Source organism: Aristolochia californica, unplaced genomic scaffold, assembly GCF_029961685.1.
Source record: "Aristolochia californica isolate CCGP_79_NKW_82.1479 unplaced genomic scaffold, dmAriCali1.0.hap1 SCAF_7, whole genome shotgun sequence".
NCBI lineage: Eukaryota > Viridiplantae > Streptophyta > Magnoliopsida > Piperales > Aristolochiaceae > Aristolochia > Aristolochia californica.
In genome coordinates this window covers 1,225,540-1,245,668 of record NW_027182268.1, presented here as the reverse complement: position 1 = coordinate 1,245,668, position 20,129 = coordinate 1,225,540, and the positions used below count along the sequence as shown (strand labels likewise).

At 37.4% G+C, this 20,129-nt stretch overlaps 2 protein-coding genes across 2 annotated transcripts; both read left to right on the top strand.

Annotated features, from left to right (window-relative positions):
* The first annotated feature begins 6,783 nt into the window (after window positions 1–6,783).
* On the top strand, window positions 6,784–9,382 carry LOC137936151 (fatty acyl-CoA reductase 2, chloroplastic). Its single transcript, XM_068780709.1, has 9 exons — window positions 6,784–7,168; window positions 7,255–7,358; window positions 7,459–7,658; window positions 7,731–7,831; window positions 7,931–8,141; window positions 8,234–8,395; window positions 8,498–8,579; window positions 8,660–9,039; window positions 9,147–9,382. Exons 1-9 carry the CDS (start codon window positions 6,784–6,786, stop codon window positions 9,328–9,330), a joined length of 1,809 nt encoding a protein of 602 aa, XP_068636810.1. The 3' UTR covers window positions 9,331–9,382.
* Window positions 9,383–10,130: 748 nt separating this feature from the next.
* Window positions 10,131–16,012, top strand: LOC137936689 (lipid phosphate phosphatase delta-like). The gene is made up of 8 exons (XM_068781517.1): window positions 10,131–10,645; window positions 10,741–10,836; window positions 10,986–11,060; window positions 11,172–11,302; window positions 11,396–11,499; window positions 11,592–11,720; window positions 11,861–11,976; window positions 15,218–16,012. The coding sequence occupies exons 1-8, from the start codon at window positions 10,484–10,486 to the stop codon at window positions 15,596–15,598; spliced, it is 1,194 nt and encodes a 397-aa protein (XP_068637618.1). The 5' UTR covers window positions 10,131–10,483; the 3' UTR covers window positions 15,599–16,012.
* Window positions 16,013–20,129: the final 4,117 nt, after the last annotated feature.

Below are 20,129 nucleotides of genomic sequence, written 5' to 3'. Positions count from 1 at the left end.
TTGAGCCCGTCTTCTATATCTTTTGGATGCATAGCTTTTCCTTAGTCTTATGGGCTTAGGGCCCATCTTTTAATACACTTGGATATGTGGGTCTTCCTTGGTCGTGTGGGCTTGGGCCCTATCTTCCAACACTCCCCCTCAAGTTGGGCATGAGAAAACAGTATGAATTCCCAGCTTGTTGCAAATGATGTATAAAATCTTTTTTGTATAAAATGGCACATCTTCTAATATGTCTTCATCTTCCAATACTCCCCCTCACATTGGTGCTCTCATTCATGAGGCCCAATTTGCTCCATACTCCAGTCTTAACTCATGTTGGAAGTACAGGACACTCTGTCTTTTGTAAGTAGTGTGTCTATCGGCATTACTCTGAAGTGTCCACCTCTACCACCATGTCACTCCACAGGACAACGACTCTCAAGTGGTAGAGTAATATTTGACATTAATGAGGAAAAATAACATAAATGTAATAATAAGTTCATACGTCATGGAATCCCAACCGTTGACATATTTGATATTTTTTATGGGGTATTAAGTTCCTCCGTCATGGAATCCCAACCGTTAAAATATTTGATATTTTTTACGGGGTATTAAGTTCCTCCTCGATGGAATCCCAATGGCAAATATTTTTTATATTTTTGACGGGGATAAATAAATAATGGTATGAGGCCACCTCTTCTTCAATAATAATGTCTCATCCAAAGAGACACAATAACAGCAACTGAGATGGGCTTGGGCCCATATAACACGAACCATAATAATCTTTGTAAAATTGACCCACGAAATAATCTAATACACATATTTGTACTAAATAATATGCTGATAAATGAATAATCTGTCAATTCTTTAAAATAATAATCCAGCCAAAGAAAACTTACCAAGGCGCGCCAAAATATGTATAAAACTTGGACACATATACCGAGGCAAAAAATAAGTGGGTTATGTCTGAGTTGACTGACTTAGTTGACACGGACCGAGTTGGCCTGGGCTGATTCGGACTGGTTGGTACTGAAGGAGTAAGTGGTTGCTGGGTTATTGCGTTGACCCGGTCCGGTCCGGGTTGAATCAGGCGCGGGCAATTGTCTTCTTCCTCGAGCAGCTGGTGTCCGAAGAGAGCGGAGGTTCAAATTTGTTTTCCGGATTCTGGACTCTCAGAAAGGAAACCAAAAAACGGAAAGGATCCATCAACTTCATTCCATAAATAAGTGGAGAGTTTTACGAAATAAGAACAGCACCGGCACGATACAGCTCTGTGATTTCGGAAAAACAGCAGCAACGGTGTTTTGGCGGCAATTACGGCTAGGATATGGAAGAAACTTTTCAGAGAAGAGGAGTTTCCAGAAAAATATTTCTGAAGATAGCCAGCATAAAAAAGAAACTTTTCGACCGTCAACAGTGCGTCTTCTTCTGCAACGGTGGGTCGTCTTCCCCGAAGAGAGAGTGAGCCAGCAGAGACAGAGCGGGAACTTCCGGAAATAAACTAATCTGACAGAGACGCTTGATGATAGACACCAATTACAGGAAGATTATGCGAACAAAGAGATCAAACCGTAACAGGTTAGATGACTTTTCGACAGCAGCATTAGTGCTGAATATTTTACGACAACGCACCGTTCTGAATCAATACAGAGACAACGGAGAGTTTATCATATTTCCACACTCACCGCATATATGGACGCCTTTAATTCAGCATAATATGAAGAGATACAGCAACGGAAAAAAATTCTGGATGTTGGGATCACTGAGCAGAAGAAATCATAGTCGAGTGATGCTCGGAGTCTCAGTCTGGATGCGCAGAGAAGCAGGCTAAGCCAGCCGGAATAAAATAACAGGGTGCCACGGTAACGATGAATAATTCTCACCAGCGAATGAAAGTAGACCGAAATAATGTCTCAATCATAAATTCGACACGAAGGATGGAAATGAGATTCGACGGATGCCAAAGTCAGGTGCCCACGAAGGAACCAGCACTGAGCAAGGTCTCTCGGAGAGACCAGCAGAAAAAATCAAACATAAACACCTAATATCTAGAAAATTAATACTCTGATACCGTGTTGTATTAAGAACTTTATGAATTTAGTTAATGGAGAAAAAGAGAAAAAGATTCATTGAGAGAAAACCAGAGGAAGAAAAGGTTATGGACATTTGTCTTAACCCTCCCCCTGAAACTCTATTTATAGATTAATGAAATTATTGTATTATAATAATACCCCTAAACTTAGGATTTAGGGTTAGGGTTTTAACGTTAAAATTTTAATCTAATTACATCAATGTCATCTCTACGAGATGACCCTTTATTTACCATCATGTCATCATTATATGTGGGCTTATGGGCCTTCTCTTTGATTTGTGGGCCTTGAACCCCTCTTCTGTATCTCTTGGAAGCATGGGTCTTCCTTGGTCTTATGGGTTTAGGCCTATCTTCTAATACACTTAGATATGTGGGTCTTCCTTGGTTGTGTGGGTTTGGGCCCTATCTTCCAACAATGACTAGTTTTTATCTAAAAAACAATTTATATATCCTTGAGCGTTTACTTCAAAATGAATGTTCTACCAACCCATTAGTGCTTAAAAGTAATTTACTCAAATCAAAGCTCTACAACTTGTGAATTAATATATCAAATGCTCCAATTGATTATTCAATTTTCAATTGTCCATTTCTCATTAGGATATGAAGATAATATCATCATTTGGAGATTAATTAAATAAGTCTTCCACTAATCTAAGTCTCAATTATTGTAAGAGCAATTGTTCCGGCTTTCTTTGTCAAAGGAATGGGTTTTGTGCACATGATTGCCAGTGGAACTCAAATGGGTGCTAGAGCATGGATTAAGCGAAAATTGGCCCAACCACATGAAAAACCATTGTTCACATTGTTTACTTTTAACTTTCACTAGCACTTTTGAACCTTAGTTGGCCGACAAACATATTTAAATTTGCATTCACTCAATTCACAACCTCCCACCCCCTTCTTGAGTGTCTATTTGGGACAACAACAGGTACAAAAATGGGTACTCTAGCATAAAAGAGTATTAAGAGCCAATGGCTGCTCACAAGGGTCATATGGTTAGCGACATTCTACCAATTGTCCTCCTTTCTTCAATTGAGATAATTATGCCTTTTGTAAGATCGAGATGACTAATGTTTTTTTAATCTAAAGATTATGACTATTGGGTTTGTGCAGAAGATGGTCCCTTAGTTCCTAAGAAAACTGAAAATGAGTAAGAAGTGCCTTAGACAGCCAAAGAGAATACATGCTGAGAAAAAGCCCCATAAAAAGTGAACTCCAAAGCCATCAATATGCTATTTTATGGCATTAGTAAAAACTAATTCTATAGATTATCTACTTGTAAAAAAACTAAAGAAGTTTGGAAAAAAAACTTGAAATCACATATGAAGGTAGAATGGAGTTAAGCAATCAAAAGTAGATCTCTTACCCACAACCTGTTTTGCATTCCCGTTCCACTAACATCATCAATGATATTAAATTCTAGTATTGAACCATTGTGAGCTAGTTTTAGGAACATGAGAAGATAGAGAGGAAGGAAAGAGAGGAAAAAAGAAAGAAATCAAAAGCTTAAGTGGTATAGAGAGAAATAACGAGGGATGTGAGAGAGGAGAAAAATTGCAAAGAGAAGCTCTCCCTCAAGGTTAGGTCGAGCCCCAACTTATTCCTTCATTAATAACCATTCAAAACATTACATAATGATTAAAAAAAAGCACTTCTCTTAAGGGGGAAAACTTTAAAATAGAAGAGATAACATAATTACGACTTAGTCCCTTAAACACTCCCCCTCAAGTTGGTGCCTACACAATAAAATATTTAGTTTGGAACACGAATCTTGAAGGTGACCAACTATTATTGCTTTGGTAAAGATGTTCACAAGTTGATTCCTTCAAGAGATGTATTGCATGGTCATATTTCTGCTTGAATTTTCTCTCAAAAAAAAATGATAGTCAATCTCAATATATTTCGTTCTTTCATGAAAGACCGATTTTTAAGCAATATCAATGACCGCCTGATTTGTACAGTGGAGTTGCATAGAATTTTTCTCAAATAAACCAAGTTCAATAATTAAGGACTTCAACCATAGCATCGTACTTAACTGCAAAGGCTGCCTTTGCACTGGACCTTGACATAACACTTTGTTTCTTACATCACCATGTAACAAGATTACCACAAACCATACAACAATAACCTGAAGTGGATTTTCTATCATCAGGAGAACCTAACTAATCAGCATATGCAAAACCCTCAACATTAACAAGTCTATTGCATTTATAGAGTACTTTATTTGTCCTATATTTTTCTTAAGATATCTCAAAATCTACCAATGTGAACTAAGGTTGATGCATATTGACTAATAACGCTTACAACAAAAGAAATATTAGGCCTTGTCACTGTAAGATAGATAAGCTTAACAACCAACCACTAAGATTTTTTGACATCTACATCATTTTTTTACTTAGCGCGTAGTTTTACATTAAGATCCACATGACTATCAAGCGGCCGTACATGTCTCTTTTAGCAAGTCCAACACATATTTCCTTTGAGAGATAATTATACCATGTCAAAATTGGAGTAATTCAATCCCAAAAAAATATTTAAGGAGACCAAGATCCTTGGTTTGAAGCTCCTTTCTCAACAATTCCTTCACATACTAAATTCCTTTTAAATCATTACCTTTAAGAATTATATCATTGACAAATAGTGCCATAATAACCACACCAAGATTAGTATGTTCCACAAACATTGAATGATCCACTTTGTACCTCTTAAAACACAAGACATAACAACTTTACTAAATTTCTCAAACCAAACTCTAGGGGATTGCTTCAGCCCATAAATCGAATTCTTAAGCATGTACATTGAGCTAAAACAAGAGAGTGGGATAATAAACAACTAATAGGAACCAATAAAAGAAAAAAAAACTACCAAAAGAAAATCGTAAAATATTAAATTAAACTAAACTAAAAAAGAGATTATGGATAAAAACCATTGTCTCTATGGATTGGTTGAGTCAACTTACAAAACCTGCTCTGATACCATATTGGATTTTTGGATAAGATAAATAATTTATTGATATTTGTGTGGTTGTGTAAATTGAGTTATTGAGCCTCTATTTAAAATAGAGAAAATACAAAGAATTATAATGAAGTTAAACTACCCAAGTCCCAGTTACACCCAGAATAGAATTCCTAATCACAATCAAAGTAAACTACTTAAAAAAAACATCTTAAAGCTAAAAGATCTTTAAACTTGAACAATTTTGTGTGATTTCTTTCCATGAGACTCCTCTTAAACTCTGTTATATTAATTTTTCCTCTATGAGACTTCTTTTTTCTGAGATTCATGTAAAACTTTCATATATGCTCTTCTACAAGTTGGTAAGTACATGATAAAGATATTTTGATAACCATCATATTAGTAAAAAAAATCCTATTATTTCTCTCTTTTCTTTGGAAGATTTAAGATAATTGGGTAAGAAGTTGGTGAGACGGCCAAAGAGGTCTCCACCTCGATCCGTTGACCAATTAGGAGCAAGATCCTCATTACTATAATATAGATATGAGTTTAAGGTCAACCAAGTATGATTTGCCTAAGTCCAAATAAGTCGGTCTTGAATTGCCACCCCTTACATTTATCTGAACCAAGTAAATTTCCCATCCCTAAATCCTCAACAAGCTCTGCAAAATATTTTATTAATCTCTGATCTCATTGATCTCCCCTCCCCTTGTTTGAGATTAAAATCCTCAACCACTGTCTTTTGTTGGCCTTGGCATCCAAATCCTCTTGACCCCATACCTCCTTCCACAAGACCTTGGATTTGCCCGTGAATCTCTGGCGATCAAACCTTTTTGTCGGGTCTCAATCTACTTGCCTTGGGATTTGTAGGAGGACACTGCTTGTGCTCCGAAGGCTTGTCGAAGGGTTCTGCTCATATTGCCTGGACTCTGTAAGAATTGTGATCGACAACCGTGAAGGTGGGAGCTCTCCCTACCCAATTCTGAAAGAATTGTGATCATCAACTACCCACTCCCACCTACCAAATAACACAACTGACTAAGTTGAACCAACAAACCCAACTTAATCAACTAGTTTCTCACCTATTTTGAGTTCTTCTATAACTTTTGATGATAAAAAAACTTAATTGATTTGATAATTTACAAACATACACTTGATCCATTTACGACTGGTGTCTAATTCAGATAAAAACAGGATGGAGCAAGCCCTGATTTATGCCTTACTTGTATACTAGAGAAGGCCACGCCTAAAGGGCTGTAATTTTTTACTAATTTAAATAATTCACTCTTCCTTTTCAAAACTTCAAAATGGGAGGGAGAAAGGATCTGGTGCATTCTTTTAAGTACCCAGACTCCGAGCTCGTAGGATGTCTACTGATTCATGGTGACATCAGTTATAATGAGTAAAAATTCCTTTGGCTCGTCTCTTACAAATTTACAAGAAAAAACCCTGCAATTTAGGTAATGGTGGGAAGTGTGAAATGGTGGCAAAAAGAGAGCCGATTGAGGCCCAGTACCTTTTCTTCACATTCAAATACAAAGACGCCCTTCTCTCCCTTCTCACCATCTCCCCCCATCTTTCTCTCCAAAACCCGACCTTCTTTTTTTGCCGTGACAGTGTATTGTTTGTTTACTTGCAAATCTGTTTTTGATTAGTTAGTGTTCAGCTTCACGTTTTTCAACTAAAAATTCCTGCAAACAATCAATTAGTCCTTTTTGCCTTTTTTTTTTTTTTCCCTCCACTTCTCCTGGCCAGTGATGGAGGCGCTAATGCTAAACTCAACCTTGGGAATCCAAGGGAAAACACTGGTGCCGTTTTACTGCCAGAATCCGCCTTTCAGTACTGGGTTTACTTGGAAGAAGAAGAAGACTGTCGGCTGCGCTGAGAATGCAACCACATCAATTGGGTTCTCTTCGGTTTCGAAGGAAAGAGGGACGACTTACCATGCCAAAGGTCTGACGGAGGCAGGAAGCTTGCTCGTCTCGCCAAATGGGAATCACCATGAAGGGATTGGAGTGAAAGATCCGATGCCTTACAATGGGACAGCAACCACATTAGAGTTGAATGACGGAATTGGCATTTTGAGTTTTCTGAAAGGGAAGAGAATTCTCATCACGGGAGCCACTGGGTTTCTAGGGAAAGGTTGATCCAACTCTCTAGTTCTCAATGTATATCTCTTGATTTGCTTAACCAATGCCCTAATTATCATGATTTTTTTTATTTTGCAGTTCTTATTGAGAAGATTTTACGGACAGCCCCAGACGTGGGTGAGATATTTGTCCTGATCAAGGCGCAAAGCAGAAACGCTGCAATGAAGAGAGTGCAGAACGAGGTATACGAAAAAACAGAAAAAAAAAATTATGATAATGGTTTTTCAGGCATTGAGTTTCTCACTGCATCTTCTCTCGTTCAATTTTCTCCATTCCTTGCAGATTATAAACACGGAACTCTTCAAGTGCTTGCAAGAGCTCCATGGAAAATCTTACCAGGCGTTCATGTTAAGCAAGTTGGTTCCTGTAGTGGGGAATATTAGAGAAACAAATCTTGGAATAGAACCAGACATAGTGGACGAGATAGCAGCAAAAGTGGACATCATTGTAAATTCAGCGGCAAACACCACCTTCGACGAAAGGTAATTTTTTTTTTGGCACGGTTCTTCTGTGACAAGACGATCACTTGTTTACAAAACTGCGATCAAATTCAGGTATGATATTGCACTCGACATAAACACAAAGGGACCTTGGAGAATCATGAATTTTGCAAAGCAGTGCAGGAAATTAAAGCTCTTCCTTCATGTATCAACCGGTAAAAATCGCTTTACAAACCGAGAAGTTAGTTAAATCTGTCCAGAGTCTTACAGTTCTGAAGAGAAACTAGTATGATTCATTTGATCACTTGTTGCAGCCTATGTCAATGGAGAAAGGCAAGGCAGGGTCATGGAAAAGGCATTCAGTATGGGGGATTCCATCGCAAGGGAGAACGTTCCCGTTAACCCTACATCCATTTTTCCTCCACTGTTGGATGTTGAGTCCGAAATAAAACTAGCTCTGGATTTCCAAATGTCTTCGGAGGACAGTGAAGTAGCACAAAAGATGAAATTAGTGGGTCTGCAGAGGTGAGTGCTCTGCCTTCAAAATCTTTCTCCATCCTCTCGTACCTAATTTGAAAGAAAACCAAGTATTAAAACAGGATTACAACACCTAACAGATCAAGACTCCATGGCTGGCAAGATACTTACGTGTTTACAAAAGCTATGGGAGAGATGTTGATAAACAGCACGAGGGGTGAAATACCTGTGGTGATAATGCGTCCTAGCGTGATTGAGAGCACCTTGAAAGATCCCTTCCCCGGATGGATTGAAGGGAACAGGTAAGCTTCTGTCCAGAACTTTTTTCCACCCTTTTTCTGTAATAAGTTTAATCCTGGATGTCTGCTCGTTTCTTTTGCTATGTATACATCAAATTACCTTAGGATGATGGATCCTATCCTTCTCTACTATGGAAAAGGCCAACTCACTGGTTTTCTAGCAGATCCAAACGGCTTCCTGGATGTGGTAAGTAGCCTTCAACAGTCATTCTCTCCCTCCTCTGAACTGTACATGAAAAGAACTCTTGGGTACGGACCTTTTTACAGATTCCAGCAGACATGGTTGTGAATGCGATATTGGCTGCCATGGCAAGGCATGGAGTCGGAAGATCCGGAATCAGCATCTATCACATTGCTACATCAGTCAAAAACCCATTACTGTTTCGAGACCTTCTGAGGCATCTCTTCGAACACTTCGACTGCTACCCTTACATAGACTCCAAAGGAAGACCGATTCGTGTCCCAGAAATGAAGCTGTTCCACTCCATGGACGACTTTGCCTCTCATATCTGGACAAACGCTCGACTAGCCATGACCACTTCAACCGAGAAATCTTCCCATAAATTGGAAATGATTTTCAAAAAATCAATCGAGCGAGCCAAGTACTTGGCAAATATCTACGAGCCATACACTTTCTATGGTGGGAAGTAAGTAGCCCTCCCTTGTGCTTAGCGGCCATTTTCTTTTCACGTCGAAGAATCTCAGATGATGAGAAAGGGGTTATAAACTGAATGTCTTTGAATTGGTGTTTTAGATTCGATAACACAAACACGGAGACATTGATGGAAGGCATGTCTGGAGAAGAGAAGAAGCGTTTCGACTTCAACGTGGGAAGCATAGACTGGAAAGACTACATGTTAAAGGTTCATATTCCTGGCCTGAGGAGGCATGTCATGAAAGGGAGGGGAACCTGTATGAAGAAGATAAATAATGGATAGTCACGATCATAATCCCACCTAATCAAATTCGATGAATAACAAACCATCCAAATCTTTCTCTGTAACTCCATCCATCCATGTTAATAAATTCAAAGTCATTCCTAGATATCCACTCAATTGATCTACCTACCATTTGATTTGTTTTGAAATTTATACAATTAAAAAAACAACGAGGAAGAGTGGATTGCTTAGGGTCTATCGCCCCAACCAGGCCGGATATTCATACTCTTCTATTATCTAAACTGGAAGAAGCTGGATGTTCTGGAAACGGAAACGGTTTCTCTTGTATAAGGAAAAAAGTATAATTTTGATGCCGTCTGTCAACAACGATCTTTCCATCTTGTGTGTCCTTCGGAAAGTCTCTACTCGATGAACTTTTCCAGATTTTGTTTATTTTTCAGGACTTCTCACTCGGCCCTCGTCCTCATGGATTCTACTTGATCTCCATTAAATTAGAGAAGATAAAAGCCAGAGCCGAAATTTAATTTGCAGTTGCATTTGTATGGTCGTGACCCGTGACCCGTGACCAAACCTTTGTTGGCTTAATAAAAGCACTGGATCCACTACGGAGGTGTTTCCCCCTCCTTCACTCCTCCCTCACGCCTCTGGGTACAGACTCCCGACTAATTTCTAATTGTATGGTTGCTAAATGCTAAGGCAGTCCGCGCGAGTTTGGTTGAAATAAAATAAACCAGGAATTAAATTGATTACCGTTATGATCAATGATTCGTTGAGTCTAGGTAAATTGTAAAGTAAGCGCGGCCGCGGAGCGATTCCAATATTTGGATTCTGTTACGGTCTTACAGATTATAGAAGGAAGGTTCCGCGAAAGACAAGCGTCGGTGTTGGGTCCAATCACACAAGAGAGCACGAGATTTTGAGTCTTCGCGTGTCTACCGGATATATAAGGAATCCCCAAATCCAGCTCTGATCATATTTCTGCTTATTTTCTTATGTATTTCATTCTACCGCAAATCTCTGGTTTGAACTTTAAAATTCTGCATTCCGGGCTCTAGAAAGGATGAAGAAAACAGCCGGAAGCCGGGAGATCTTCTCTTCCTAAAGCCTCATTAGTCGTAATCTTAAAAACCAGAGGGATAGGATTTCTTCCGAGTTTCCTCTTCTTTTCTTCTATCAGAATCCTGGGAGGAGCATGGAAACGATTCCGTTGTGGCAGATCGTTTCTCTTGCCTCCATTCTTTCATGGATTCTTCTTTCATGCTTCATGAAACTGACCCAGAAGATTAGATTCCTCCTTCAGCCTCTGATCACTCGTTCGGTCATTGAAGGCACTCCTTTTATTCTTAAAGTCCAGGTAAGCAATGCTGATATTGTCTATTTGAGATTTCTCCCTCTCTTGATTGTATTTCGTTGACGGATTGTTTTCTGTATTATGCTTTGACATCTCAGGGTTTTCAGCATGGTGCCCTGGATGGCTTTTTCTCTGCCATGTCAACTGTTGTTTCGGTGCCATTTTATACTGCTTTTCTTCCGCTGCTCTTCTGGGTATTCCTCATTTTATCTTGATCTCTACCTTTTGTAATTTTTTTATTTTTATGTCGTCAATTGATTTTCGTAAATACCCACCACTCCTCTGAGTGTCGTGATTTTGCTGGTCCTGCAAAACTGCTTGACGGTCTTTTTTAATGTTTTAGAGTGGACATAGCAAATTGGCTAGACAAATGACATTATTGATGGCTTTTTGCGATTATATGGGCAACTCTGTCAAGGTATCTACTTGGCCTTACCGGATGTAATTTTCTTATTTTGTTTTTATACGTAATAATACTGTCATAAGTAGAAATTTTGCTTTGGTTGATTCATCCCTCTTATGATCATAGGACATGGTATCAGCTCCAAGGCCCAGCTCCCCACCTGTTAGGAGGATAACAGCTACAAAAGATGAGGAAGAGAATGCACACGAATATGGATTTCCTTCTTCTCATTCTCTTAACACCGTGTGCCTATCTGGGTATCTTTCATAATTTTACTATTTGTTCAATTATCTTGGATTTTCTGCAAGGAAATTGATTTTTTTCTTCTTTCAAACTTGGTGCTTTTGCAGTTATCTTCTACTCTATTTGTTGGCATATAATTCTCCAATCGATAATGTTGTACAGTTGGCTGGTATCGTTACAGTCTTCTTGTTTGTTGGTCTCATCGGCTTTGGTGAGTTTAGCATTAGTCTGTTATCTTTTGTGAAGATTAAAATCTTTATATCTTTATAACCTATTATCTTTTGGTATTTATTTTGTTTTCAGGAAGAATTTACCTAGGAATGCATAGCCTGGTTGATGTCTTCGGTGGCCTAGTTATGGGCCTTCTAGTTCTTTCATTTTGGCTTTTGGTACATGATTACATCGATAATTTTATTGTCTCTGGACAGAATGGTGTGTACAGCTACAGTCTTTCTATCTGCTTTTCTTGAGTTTTTAATTTTTTATCTAGGATCAGTAGTGATCCAACTTTTGTCATTCTGAAAGTAATTACCTTATTGGCTTCTGACTTTGTTAATTGATATGATTGACAGTCACATCTTTCTGGGCTGCTCTTTCTTTCTTGTTACTTTTTGCCTATCCAAAACCACAGCTGCCGACCCCAAGTTTTGACTACCATACAGCTTTCAATGGTGTCGCACTGGGAATTGTAAGTTTTCTATCACTTCCAACATTGAATTGCAAATACTACCTAGTTTTTGCTCAATGTAATTTTCTTACCGTTGTTTAAATTGTCAAATAACATCATCTTCAGTTTGTGCCTAATGTACTGACACTAAGCAATCTTAATCTCATGCAACCTTCTGTGGCATTGATGGTATTTACAGGAACTTCAGATGATAGTGTGTAGCAGTTACTGTAAGAATGACAAAATGATATCATGAGAAGCACCAAGTTCTCTCATTTGTACATTATTTTTGGAAAATAAAATCAATTAGCTCACCAATTTATGGAGTTTAACTTTATAGTTCAGATATTTTTCTGCTCCTCAGCAAATTCAGCAAATGGCTTCAACTGCCTCCCACTCAATGTGAGAGCTGTATTGGTTGTGTGGTTCATCTGTGAGAATAAATTCTGGACAAATGTCTGAGTAAAAATGAAAACATAGGGGGAAAATCTGAGATGTTAAAAACCTTTGAAACTTAAGCTTATAATTGTTGTTAAAATTTTAAGTCTCTGTAATGTTAATATTTTTTTTTAAATGACTCTGTAATATTAACATGTGAAAATACAAAGAAGGACATCTGGAGCCAATTTATTCAAGCCTCCAAAAACACTTTTGGCAGAAATACAATGGGAATAAAGGATTAGATTTTCAAGATATAGTATCTAACATGGCTAAGATATGAGGATGGACAGTTCAAATTTCAAGTGTTTCGGAGACTGTATCGTCATGTTATAAGAGTTCAATGTGTGAGTTTTGACAAACTTATGTAGATAATTATGTCTAAGATGTTCATATTCATGCAACATTTGGTTAAGAATGTATCTCAAATAATCCTTGTTTTTTCCCTTATATGCGTTTAAATGAAAAAATAAATAAATTATTATACCATGTAAGTTCTTCCTTATGGATTGAAGTTCACAAAAGTGATATTTTGCATGATTGACTATTTGGACGAAACCCTTATGAGAAACAGCTCCTGTAGAGAGCTGTGTTTCATCTCCTTATAAGTTTTTGCATTGCTCTGTCTTGGAGCCAGACTCACCAACCTTTATGGTGAGACTCCTGCAGAACCTGGCACCAAGGAACTAACCTTGATCTGACATTTTTTTTATGAGACTTTTTATTAAGGCCAAAAGGCTAAAAAGAGAATAAAATAACAAGCAGAACAGAACTAAAACAAAAGAAAGGCACATGAGAAAGAAAATAAATACAGGTAAATCAAATGAAAGTATTCAACAACAACGTGTTGGTTTGAGACATGATTCCTGGCAAAGGAGTTTGCATTATACGGCAGATACTCCAAGAGATGATGCCAGATAAGTTAAAATCTTCTCCAAGTTACTTCAGATGCCTCTACAGAGCTACTTTTCTCCTCTTCATCCAGCTAATAATTACTCTCCATCAGTGATAACCAGGCAGAAGAAGTGTTGGCAGAAAAGCTTTCAATTACTTAAAAAGAGGTTGCAGCTGCTTCTATAGTTTGGTCCAAACCATATCTCTACAAAACAACCATGGTGATTATGGATCAATTCACCATAACCAACAATCCCAGGGGTTGAGAGAGCACTACCTTCAATATGATAATCAGGTAGCCATGCAAGGTTGGTTCAATTTCAGGCTGCCAAAAGCTAGTTGCTGACAAGGAACTGGTGGGATTGGTTACTGCTGTTTGCAAAATCTTTTAGATGCAATTAACTTCCAGAACCCCCTCATCATTATGCTGGGAAAGTACAAACCTCTTTGTCCAAAAAGAGGTCAGTAATAAGCCCATGAAAAAAGAGACTTCCCTGCAAAGTCTGATACTCCATTTTTTTTAAAATGATATGAGATGTCAGCGAGGGAAGTCTTCCACAGCATTTGCTCTCCTTATAGATTATTAAGGACCACGAAAGGCAACGTGCATACATCAAGGGAGTTAGGCATGCAAAGCTTGGTCCCTAATCTGCTAAGAGTGGCACCTCAAACCTAAAAATTGAACTGCTAGCCCGTGTGCAAGTGACCGGCAGATTTCTATCAATTAAGCACATGAGCAATCAAGGCAGAGCCAAGGATTTGGGTTTCTTCAGCAGAACTCTTAACTGTTGCTGATGAGGGAAGGACAATTCTATTAAAAATAACAAATATTAAATAATAATAAAAAAAACTGACAACTCTGAGGCGCATGGTGGAGCTGGAGCATGGTTTCAGAAAATGATGTATGCCAGTCAACAATCAGAGGACTTATCAGCTTTGTTCTTCTTGAGGAAGGCCATGGATGATAGTCCCCTAGGTGATAGTTTTGATCTATCTATCATAGAATTTGTCAAATATTTTATTAACTTCATCTTTCAAAAATATTAAAGAATTCAGCATCAAATGCATCTGGGCAAAGAGTTTGTTAGTAATAATAGAGGAGACAGTAGCCTCAATTTCTTCCATAGAGAAGGGCATTTTAAAGATGCTGCCTAACGCAAGAGAAAGGGACTTGAGGACAGTGTCAGGCTTTTGGCCAATGTCATAAAATCCTTCTAAAGATCTTCAAGGAAGGTTTACTATGTTGTTAGTGATAGATTTCTATTTAAGCATGTCAAACCATTATCTTGCATGGAACTAATGCAATCATTTCATCCATACAGACCTTTACCCTGTTTTCTGTCACTTTTTGAAATTTTAACATATGAGAGAGATTAATATTCAATATGCTTCCCTAGAATTAGGTTTGTGGATATGAGCATGTTGGCCTCTTGACCAGTCTGTGATTGGAATTTCCTGCTTACTACAAACATTAGAAGCCAGCAAACTCTTCAACCTCAAAAAATGACCAAGTCTGCATATTGTTGAGGAAATTTTTTCCTTGTAACAAACAATTCTAAAACCTGAAGGAGGGAGGGAACGACTGGAGCAGAATAGGATAATTGGATGTTGAAAAGGGAGCTATATCATATTGAAATTGGAAACCGTTGTTACTAGTCCTGAGTGCAAGCAATCCGTCTCTTCAACTCCAAACAGAAGAGGGAGTGGGAGCCTGATGAGGCAACAGTTGTGGCTGATTCTTGTGCAGTTGACCAAAAGGATCAAGGGCACCCTAACCAGTTGTTTTCTGTTAGCGGAGAAGCGTGAAGACTCGTAGGAACACATCTTGCTTTGGAAATCTTTACAATTAGCTTATCTCATAAACCTCATCTACGTTTTCATGATTAGCTTATTGTTCAGCAAATTCTCATACTTGTTTTTATTTTTTTAGGTTACTGGAGTACAGCAAACATACTATCAGTTTCACCATGAAAATGTTCCGAAGGTTCTTAACCCGGATTTGACTCTTCTGCACTTTGTGGGACGAATGGCTGTTGGAATTCCCTCAATTCTTATTGTGAAGTTTTGTAGCAAGGCATTGGCTAAGCGGATACTTCCTGTAGTTTGCAACACCTTGGGAATACCAATAAGGTCTACGTCTTACATCTTGGCACTAAAAGAAAGCAAGCAAATGGGTAGTTTTCAAAGAATGCTTTTGTTTTGTCAAGAATCATATGATGTTGATACAGGCATTAGGTTTCTCCAATATACAGGCCTTGGCTGGTCAGTGGTGGACTTGGTTCCTTCTCTCTTCTCTCACCTTAGCTTGTGATTGACCATTTTGACACTTTTTTCTTATATATGGCTTGTAATTTTTTCCTCTGAGAGGATGTACTGCCCTATCACACTAATCTGAGTTGACATGAGTATTAAAGGAGAGATGGACCTTGCCTCTGCCACCGAGCTTCATCCCATATTCAGATAAAAACAGCTTCATCGAGATCGAAAGTGCACTGGCTGTCCACAGATGCTGTTATCGTTTTCGTGCCGGAAGAGCCCCCATCAAAGTCTTTCCTTCTGACAGGCTTCCTCTCTCTATCTTTCCCGATCCAAAAATTCTTTTGTTTTTTTGGACTTTTATGTATCTGGCTTCACAGAAAAGATGGTTGGACTTGAATGTATCTTGACTCTTGACGAGCAAACGTGCAAGAGGAATATCTGTTAGCAAGTAGAGTTTGATAGTGAAGTTCAGAGTGATGCTGAGCATGATTAAACTTCATGGATGCAGTGTCTCATTTGCTCCATGTTTTTGTAGGTTCCCAAATTTTTTGCAAAATTATATGAGTCAGCTCTGAGATGTTAAAATTTTGATGCTATTGAATCTGTGAAAAAGAGAATTAATTTATTCACTTATTATTAACGGAGTGGAAGGAGTCTCTATTTATAATAGAAGAATTACCCATGTTCTAACTTTAATATAAGTTTTAGAATAATTAAATAATTAAAACATTTTCAACTGAGATACTTTTGTGAAAGTTCTTCTTATAAAACTCTTGTAAAATTTTGACATATTAATTATTAATTTATAAGATTTCTTTTTGTGAGAGTTATATAAGACTTTTTTATACCTATTTTTTAATACTCCCCTCAAGCTAGAGAGCTAGAGTTTATAACAGGAAAAAAATTGGTCTTCAATTTCTTTTTATTGAAATAATTCTTTATAGATACAAAATCTTTATTTTTTTGTTCTCCTCCTTGATTATTATAGTCACATAAAATAAAATATTTCTTTCTTTGTATTTTTTTCTTCCCACTTTCCCCGACAAAACAAATATGGGAGAAGAAAATACTCCTAACCATTTGACAAAACTCTATACATAAGTTAAAATGATCATAGTCTAAAAAATACTTCACTTAATTTTAAAAACAAAAAAATGCTTAATTTTAGGCATGAAAAAAGAGACTTCTTATACTTGAAGGGTAACTCAAACAAAAATGATTTCTTAGGTAAAGACCAAAAGACTTCATGTTGAATGTTGGGTGTACACCTATATTCTATATGTAGTGGGTCTAGACATTACTTCGAAGTGATAAAAAATTATTAATTGAAGAAATACTAGAAGAACATTAAAATAGTAACACATCATAATTCAGATAGAAGGAGGCGATAATGCAATACTACTTCAACCAGAATTTTTTAAATAAGAAAGAAATTATCAAATTAATGATAAGTGTGACTTTTAAAAAAATATATAGGGGAGACTATAACAGGAGAATTGTAAAAATAACAAATAAGTTGGACTAAGTACGATATCAAAAAAAATTCTTAGAGGTAAGCATAATTTTTTAAACTCTTGTAAGATTTTGACATATTAATTATTGCTCTCTGCGAGACTTATTTATGTGAGACTTATGTAAGACTCATCCATACTATTTACTATTCAACAGATATGATATTTCCAATTCTTTTTCTGTACATACAAAATTTTGTATGGTCTAATTCATTGGATGTGCTTGTAAGCTAGTATTAGCATCCAATCCTCAGGTGTGTAAACATAGTTTGGCATAGTCCAATGGAGGCAGCATAGCCAAGTGTAGTCTAATATATCTCAACTTTATGCTAAAACAAATCCTGTTTATGCCCCAGAAATTGTGCACCTTTTTGCTGGAATGGTATCTTCATCTGGTTTTTTTCCCTTACTTTTCCTTGCAACCCTCTTTCTGCTTATGGGGTTATTTAACCCACTATTTCCATTTGGGCGATTCTTTCTAGGTCAGGAAAGATGAGGTGACGAGAAGGGTGGCAGGATGATGCCAAGAAGGAGCAAGTGAAGGCAAATGCAAAAGGGTGGAGTGTGTGAGAATAGACCCGACTATGATATTGGGAGGTTTGTTCTAGAAGATTTTGAGACAATAAAATGAGCATTGTTTGCCATTTTATATGCGGCTTGAAGTCTCGACCTCCCTTTTCTTAGACACCAGATCACCTTTCACAATTCTTGTGTTAGTGAACAGGGAATGTGAAACTGATGGCAAAGAATAGAAATAGAGATCCCTATGAAAAAGTTTCAAAAACGATCATGTTTCCATTCTTGCTACCTAATTACCTACATTACAAATGTCACCATTAAAGAAACTTTTTTCTGTATTTCTAACGTTATTTTCAAGTAAAGAAACTAATTATTTTGGTCTTTCAGGTATTCCATTTTATGTTCACTTTTCTTCTTTAATGTCTTCAAGAGAGGTGAATTCTGGGTGAATCTGCATTGGTTCATCAACATAATTGCCAGTCATAATAGAGAACTAAAGCTTTTGCACTTAGATCGCTTGTACATCTCCTTTATAGATGTTTCTGGTGTACTGAAAAACTTAATCTTGTTTGTCATATTTTTATGTTTTGTAACTTATGAAGTTTCAATTTCTTTGTTCATACATAACTTCCATTTAGCCAGACAGAACAATAAAATTAGTAAGCATTTCCTCACCTCCATAAAATTAGAGACCAGTTGTGTTTAGAGACCAAGAATTTTGCTAAGATGTATGCCCATTGAAATCTGGGTCAAATTGCTCAAGTCTGGCTGCAAGTCATGGGACACCCAAGGAAAGTGAAGGGGCGAGTTTGTACCTATAATTAACAGTTCTAAATCCTTGATGAAAAGAGGAACAAACTGTATAACTTCACCAATTTGAAATGCATATATATCTGGTCCTTCAAGAACAAAGTGCATAAAATGATTTAATCCAAAGAAAAAAGAACAAAATGCATAGCACGATGAAATGCAGAAAAACGAACTAGGAGTGAAACTTTTCTGCTGGAAAGACTGAACACTTTCATTTTATCCAGATCAGGATTTGAGTAGCTTTAAGCAATCTTTTTTTTTTTTTTTTTTTGTTGTTGTTGTTGTTGTTGAAAAGTTATCATGATTTACTCAAGGATAAAATTTGCGTCTAATTTTGCCTTCAGAAACTAAGGCTTTGTTCCATAGGTTCTGAATAGTAAAATCATAACAGCATAGCCTTTCAATTCTTTGAAACATAGAAAGATTTACCTCATTATTGTCAAAATACAACATAGAAAGGGAGTATACTGTTGATCAACACCTTAGCCATTGCTAATCGCTCGTTTTTCAATCCATCATTTTACTTCTATCTCTGCATTTAATCCCCATAATCATCCTCCAAAAACTTCAAAAACAACAGTAGTACGAATTTCATTTCACGATCAAGAAAAATTCTTTTACCTGATAGCCACAAGGAACTCCCAATGAATCAACAACAACTCGACTGCAAAAAAGTTTTAATCGGGAGAAATTTTCAGTAATGAACTCACAAATGCGCCACATGTTTCACTCAGACACTAAATCTGTCTTGGAAACATTCATTTGACACATGAAGCTGTCATCGTTCTGGACGAGCTTCATGATTCAGGTTTAGGACAGATAAAAGTTCGAAGACGGAGCTATCGAATGAAGCTCGTAGGAGAAAGGCACGCTTCGTGCTATCATACGGAGGCACAGCATTTTGTTATCTGAACAGGGTTAGAGAGGACAAAGAAAGACGACGGGAAACGGGAACTTCCGTTTCCATCTGCCACCGTCTCCTGTGTAACGGGAGTCTTCTGGACTTTATAGGAATTCAAACTGAGTCCGAAGCACATCATACTATCTCAAAGCTATCGCTTCAAACATTAATTCCAGAAATAAATTACCTATCAACCAGAAGAAAATCCCGAGGCTTTAAACCTAAAACAGTGCCTCTCCAACCCATTTTCCAAATTGATAAATGCATGCGTCGTAAAAGAATATGTGATCAGACGTGCTGGGACACAACTTCATATATTGCAAAAAATTTCATCAATCAAATTTGGCAACTTTTCTTCCTGTGCGTTCTTCATGATTGTTTACCTCTTTTGTTCACTCATCTCCCTCACCTGTTCTCCTCATATCCAATATCTCTTCTCTATTTTCATCTTCCAACTCACAATCACATGCTTTATACAACAAAACTAATCGATCTACAGTGATACGTGGACTTTAAAACTCTGTGACAACCAAATCGTAAACACCGCTTTTCGTCTATCAGTCTGTCTTTTCACTTTTCATTTCCATATACCTTTCACGTCTTTCAATACAAAACTCTAGCAAGTGCAAATTTTCCTTCCCGATGATTCATCGCAAGCAATATGGCCATGCAAACTTATAGAACATAGAAAGGACAGAAGTTGAGAAAAATAAGGTAAAATGTTAGGAATGCAAGGAATTTTACCTATGAAGCGTTACTCTCAGTTACACAGTATGGAACATATGCGATGCTCTCTCAGCATTTTAGAGAGAACCATACTCAAGAGAGCGGAGGCAAATATA